We start from the raw sequence: 6,543 nt of genomic DNA, 5'->3' as shown, positions 1-6,543 counted from the left end.
GTAAATTAAAGAAAAAGAATTAAAATAGTAATGTTATTGTGTGCATAACATTACACCCCCCTAGAAGAACGAGCTTGTCCTCAAGCTCGGAAGTAGGGCATGTATGCCGACGTCTCCACCTGGTCCCAATTAGCATCCGTGATAGCTATGTTTGCCTTCCAAACGCCCAAAACTGGAGCATTCACACTAGAAACATTTTTTTTATAGTCGAATGTAGGAATGGGTGCCAAATCTCGCTACATCGCCCCATGTAGCATCTCTGCCTGCCGTCAATCCCAGATGGCACTGCCTACACTTTGCCCGCATGGCAGCCACAACATCAAGACCAGCCCCCTGAGATTGAGAAGACTCAGCAGCACTAACCACACTCTTCATGGTCATGGCTCCAGATGCCCAAAACTGGAGCATTCCCTCTAGATTTTTTTTTATAGTCGAATGTAGGAATGGGTGCCGAATCTCACTACATCGGCCCAAGCAGCATCTATGCCTGCCCTCAGTCCCGGATGGCAACTGCCTGCACTCTACCCGCATGGCAACTGCCTACACTCTACCCGCATGGCAGTCACAACATCAAGACCAGCTCCTTGGGATTGAGAAGATTCAGCAGCACTACCCACTCTCTTCATGGTCATGGCTGAAAACCAATATGGAAGCATTGCACCCACAATCAACCCAATGAAGACTTTAGGTGTCAAAACATCTACTGTTGAAATTGCAGCCCAACTCACAAAAGCACCAAAAAGAGCTAAAGACACCAGGGCAGCTGAACCAATCGCAAAGCCCTTTCCAATAGCAGTAGTAGTGTTTTCAGTAGCAACAAGGGCGTCAGTTCTCTCACTTATCCTGTGGCTCATGCCCGCCATCTCAAAAATACCTCCAGCATTGTCACTCATGGGTCCATATGCATCAATTGCCAACCCAGTGGTGATGGTGCTCAACATCCCAAGCGCAGCCACTGCAAAACCATACATAGCAGCAAGACTAAAACTGACAAAAATGCTGACTGCAATTGCAAAAATGGGAATAATGACAGACTTATATCCCAAAGCCAGCCCAAAGATCACATTTGTGACAGCTCCTGTCCTGCAGGAATCAACAACATCTTGCACAGGGTTCTAAGCATTACTGGTGTAGTATTAAGTTACAAGCCCAATGACAAGTCCAGCACACAGACCAACAGCAACACAGAAGAACAACTCCCAGTTCTTCACAACCTTCTGGGCTCCAAAATTATAGATTGTAAAGGACCATGGTAAGCCAATCCAACTAACAATAGCAATACCACCAGACATGAGAGCAGTGGAAATGATGAGTTGCTTCTTCAAAGAGGGTTCAATACCGTGTTTAGATAAGAAGATTGTTAGGTTATTGAAATGCTCCTTTACGTACTTGATTGTTTTATACATTCCCCATGGGACGATGTAGAGCCACACTGAATTTGCTCTAGGACCAATTGGCACTCCATCATGTTCATAAGCAAAACCAGCATTGCAATCTCTTACTGCCTGATATGTCGATCCAGATTCATAAATAGAAGTTGAAGTACACTGATTGATACCAACAAAATCCAGTGAGCCCTTAACTAATCTGATTGCTCCTTTTGTGAATCGTGGGAGCCTCTCTCCTACAATTAGTTCCCTCCACTCAGCCGATGATATTTTCTCCACCAATATGCTACTTGGAGCCTGCATAATCTTGGATGAAGTAATTATACCCACTCAGAAAACACTTCAATCAGCTTCTCATCAGTTATAGCCTCTGAGACCAATTCTAGAAAACCCAAAAGAATGTCTGTTAACACACTCCCTCTGTGATAATTAAGCCCTTTCTCAAATAGAAAAGGAACAACGTCGTTGATCCCACTATCAATGGCATTCAACTCCCTCCAACTCACTCCAGAAATTCCAATAGAATTTCCAGCCGGCAACTGACTCATGGACAGAAATGGAAAATGAGAGGTAAAAGAGGATTCCAATTTTTGTGTTCTCACTTGTAGTGCATAATGACAACCTTTTGTGCAAACAAAACTAATAACATAATTATACAACCAAGCAAGCATCTTCACTACACCCAAAAAATTTGTATCTCCATTTCGAACCACGATGGCTCCCTTCCCATATGCAGCACTCCCACTGAAATGAAACTTATCCACTAACAGTGCCCGAGCAGCAAATAAAGCTGAAATGCCTCTTTCAAGTGAAAATTCAACTTGAGCTTCTTGTTCATCCTTGGGAGCAAAGGACATAGTAATAACATATCTATCAAAGAGATAATCTCCAAATCTGCCAACCCCACGGCCCACGTCCAATACAACACGATTTCGTTTCCCCCATGCAATGTCAAGAAGTGTCTCTTGAACGAAATCAACATAATTTAGAGCACCATGCTTAAACTGTGTTCCATCACCAAGGAACGTAAGGTACTCGCCAGTAACTTTCACCCAAATCCGATGTCCTTTTACCACTGCAAGCTTGGTATGTGGAACATTGTGGTACCAAATCTTGATCCTGTTGTCAAGCCAAGAGATGGGCCGCTTGTATCCTTCAGGAAGAGGGACAAGACAAGTAGGTCCATCCTCAAGGCAGTGTCTCTCCCTATGCTCATAATGCTTGGTACTCCGCAAATTAAGGATGGCTTCCTCATTGTCCAAACAAGGGATGTAATCAGTTTCTGTAGTAACATTGTAGAGCTTCCAACTGTAACCAAATGAGGCTTGTTTATCCCTAGATTTTGAATCTTCTTGAATCTCTGTTTCATTCTTTGACTCTATAGCTTGAGTTGAAAAAGACCCATTCTGGGTACTAGTTTCATTTAGAATCTCAGAATGTGCTGCATCAGGAAACACCTCTTTTTGACCTTCATCCTTTGTCAAATTCTCTAGGTTGTCTCCACCATAATTTTTCTCTATTTCAATTCCTTGAGTCTGGGTAACTTCAATTTGACAACTCACATAGGCACAGGTACTGTGCTCATCAACAGAAAAACAAAGTCCCCCCCAAAAAAATTTATGTGACATGTTGAGGCTCACGGCCACAGAAAAATAAAACAACCTCCATTCAATTTTTATTTTCCTTCCTGGAATCCCCAAAAAAATTTTGCTTGCATTGCAGAGACTTCATCACACAACTGCACGAATTTTTTCATCTTACCGCAAAATTGAATGCAAAAATGAAGTTGTCAAAACTTACCCCACCCAATTTGGAAATTGGGTTCCCTCTATTCTGCCGAGAGGTGGATTGCGAGTGGGAAGTGGTGGCTGGAATTCATACCCCACCAGATTTTTTTCCAACGGCACGGACAGAGCCTCCTCCGTGTCCGATGGCGAAGGGCAGCCCTTTGGGGCTCTACCGCATGGGGATTTTTTGAGACAAAGGAGGGATGGTCGAACTAATTCATTGAGACAGAGTCAAATCAGAATGTGTCCTGGAAGATCTTCTGTTGGCCGTGATAATGGATTTTGTGAGGTCAAACCCAAAGCAGCCTTTACCGACGAGATTGTGGCCGCATACCCCTCCAATTTTGGATTTCAAGGGTCCTTCTTGGAGATTTTCAGGCCCCCATAGTCGGATTTGGGGCCGTACCACTATCGTCTACTATCGACTACGTTTTGGTAGAAAACCCTGCCGAATGCCCCAAATCTTGGTCCCCACTGTGCGGCTTTGGATCTCCCTGCGCGGAAATTTTGAAAGTTTCTGAGGCATGGCCTTTCTTCTCGTCTAAAACAGTGTTTGCCTCTTCTACAGGGACTTCAGCTGAGATTTCGGCTGGTAAAACAACGTCTTGTAGGTGACCTATTTTCCCATCCGAGACAGCGTCTCAATCGACTGTCTCAGTGTGTATTTCATGCTTGAAGATTTGAGGTCATATGACCTTCTTCTTTTCTGTGGCATCGATATCCCTCTTCAGCGCAGAAATTTCAATAGATGTTCTACGCATTCCCTCCTGCAATGATTCTTTCACTTCTCCCAATCCTTTGCATATTTTTTCCATGGAATCGTATATTTTTTCCATTGATTCGTATACCTCATCCAGAACAATCCATTCTTTAGGGGAAAATGAATAGCCCATTGTGTTCCTACTCTGATACCAGTTGTTACAATCTTGGATCTGCCACGGGTTATTGTAGCGATACCATGTGGAATTGTAGGGAGACATGGAGAGGAAGACGAAGATCAAGCCAAAGGGAAGCTTGAAAACCCTAGAACTCCTCAAGGAGAGCTCCAAGCCTGTTTACCCTAAAATTAACCTAAAATCAATGCTTGTCTTTTCTCATTACTCTTACCCCTTAAATAGGGTTCACCCTTTTAGGGTTTAAGATAAAATATTACAAAAATACCCCTATAAATAAAATATTCCAAAAATACTGAAATAAATAAATAACTTAAATAAAAAAATTAAAATAATAATGTTATTGTGTGCATAACAGTATCTTACTCTTTTAACATCAAAGACAATAGGAAAATCAATAAAAAATTTAGCAATTTGTCAAGCAAGAGTTCAACGTTTACTTCAATCTAATGCTAAGACCTTGAGTGTGTGTGTGTGTGTGTTTGTATGTGTGTGTGTGTGTGTGTGTGTGTGTGTGTGTGTGTGTGTGTGTGATATAGTCAATTTAACTCCAAACCACCTACAAATTCAAATACAAGTAGATCAACTGAAACCAGAGGAATTCTCTCAAAAATTAACCCCATAAGTCCAATTTTCATAAATCCTCTCCACTAATGTAGTCAAGCACCAAAATCAGATATCAAAAGGTCTTTCATCATGTTATAATGACAGGCCACAGGGTGAGGGCTAAGAAAGAAATGGATATGGAAAATCAAAGCAAACTGGGAAAATATTTGATGGAAAGAACAATAAAAGAGAATTTCACAGGACTCAAACCATAATTCTTTTTCGAAAATATGCTCATACTGATGACAATATTGTTGTTGTAATCAATGAAGTAGCACCAAGTACACCTTTAGCAAAATATGAAGTGATCCACACTCCACTTATTGATTTTTCTCTTCTTTCTTTTTTTGTTACAGTTCACTTTCTTTTCTTTTCTTTTCACACTTTGATAAAAAAAAAAAGAGCAAACATAATGTGGATAATTTTATGTGAACTGACTTTCTCTTTAAATTTAAATTTCCACCAAATTATTTTCTCAGTCTATAAAAGGTAATTTCATGTTTTTTAAGGCTTAGAACGGGAATGGTTTATGTAGTTAAAAGAACAAATAAAGGCATGTGTAACATAAGGTTCAAGGGGGTTGACTTGGAAATACACCATGCAATGATAGCATGATAATCAGGATGGCTGAGAAAGTTTTCATATTTTGCCCAAGAAAGGCCTAGATCATTTCTCTAATATTTGGTATCAACTAGGATTTCGCCTCAAGGATCCATCAACAGATTCTATAGCAAAGCAAGATTGAACCTGTTTGGCCAAGTTAATACAACTCATTTTTTTCATAAGCAAAATGGAATAAATAAAAAAATGACTATGTGCTCAATTATGTTCAAGGACAAAGATTTAAATCAAAGTACACAAAAAATTCAGCTTGACATAAAAGAAATTTTTTTAAAATTTTCTTAGTCCTGTCCTCAATCACAAATTTCAGAGTCCTAGAGAGTTCAATCATACTCATACATGCTTGGTAAGAGAATCAAGAAGAAAAAATAACTATAGGAGTTTAGACCCCCAAACTTAAACTAAACAATGTCCTCATTCTAATTCAAAAGTGAGAAAGATTGAAGAAATGAAAGGAACTTCCCTGGTTTAATGGTGATTCAATCGTAGTTTGTAATTTTCAGCTCTTTATTCATGCTAAATAAACCTGCATCAAAATCCAAATTATTCAAAAAATAAAATAAAAATAAATAAAAATAGAGGAATAAAATAAACTTCTATGGGTTGCCTCCCATAAGCTTGTTTTAAAGTCTACGGCCAGACTTTTCAATCTTCATCAATTAGGGTCTCTAAGAGGAACAAGTGCATAGTTCCTCTCCACATGTTCTCCATAATAGTGCTTCAATCTCTGGCCGTTAACTCCAAATATATTTCCTATCTTGTCCTTCAAGTCTATTGCTCCAAAAGCGGAAAATTTTTCAACTGTATAAGGACCTATCCATCTTGATTTTAATTTGCTCAGAAAGAGTTTGAGTCATGAATTGAAAAGTAAAACCTATTGTCCCAGAGCAAACTCATGGCGAAGAATCTGTTTGTCATGCCATTTCTTTGTTCGTTCTTTGTAAATTTTTGCATTTTCATAAGCATCATTCCGGAACTCATCCATCTCATCCAATTGAAGAAGTTGATTCTCCCCTGCTGCCTTCAAATCAAAATTAAACTTCTTTACAATCCAATAAGCTTTATGCTCCAACTCAACAGGGAGATGACACATTTTTCCAAACGCTAATCGGTAAGGAGACATCCCTATAGGTGTTTTAAAAGCTGTATGATATACCCACAAAGCATCATCAAGCTTCTTCGCCCATGGTATTGACCGACTTCTCAAGGATGTTCTTGATTTCTCGATTTGAAATTTCAGCTTAGCCA

The 6,543-nt window shown here is 39.8% G+C and overlaps 1 protein-coding gene and 1 pseudogene across 1 annotated transcript in view; both read right to left on the bottom strand.

The window, feature by feature from the left end:
- Positions 1-521: 521 nt before the first annotated feature.
- Positions 522-1,691, bottom strand: LOC137959398 (pyrophosphate-energized vacuolar membrane proton pump 1-like; annotated as a pseudogene).
- Positions 1,692-6,169: 4,478 nt separating this feature from the next.
- LOC137959397 (uncharacterized) overlaps positions 6,170-6,543 on the bottom strand; it is a 375-nt gene continuing 1 nt past the window's right edge. The window contains exon 1 of the mRNA XM_068806790.1: positions 6,170-6,543. This exon is cut by the window's right edge and continues 1 nt beyond it. Within this exon, the coding sequence (XP_068662891.1) occupies positions 6,170-6,543 (374 nt within the window).

The sequence above is a fragment of the Aristolochia californica genome, unplaced genomic scaffold (genome assembly GCF_029961685.1).
Source record: "Aristolochia californica isolate CCGP_79_NKW_82.1479 unplaced genomic scaffold, dmAriCali1.0.hap1 SCAF_3, whole genome shotgun sequence".
In the NCBI taxonomy this organism is placed as follows: Eukaryota; Viridiplantae; Streptophyta; class Magnoliopsida; order Piperales; family Aristolochiaceae; genus Aristolochia; species Aristolochia californica.
The sequence above is the reverse complement of the archived record's forward strand: the minus strand, read 5'-3'. Positions and strand labels throughout refer to the sequence as shown.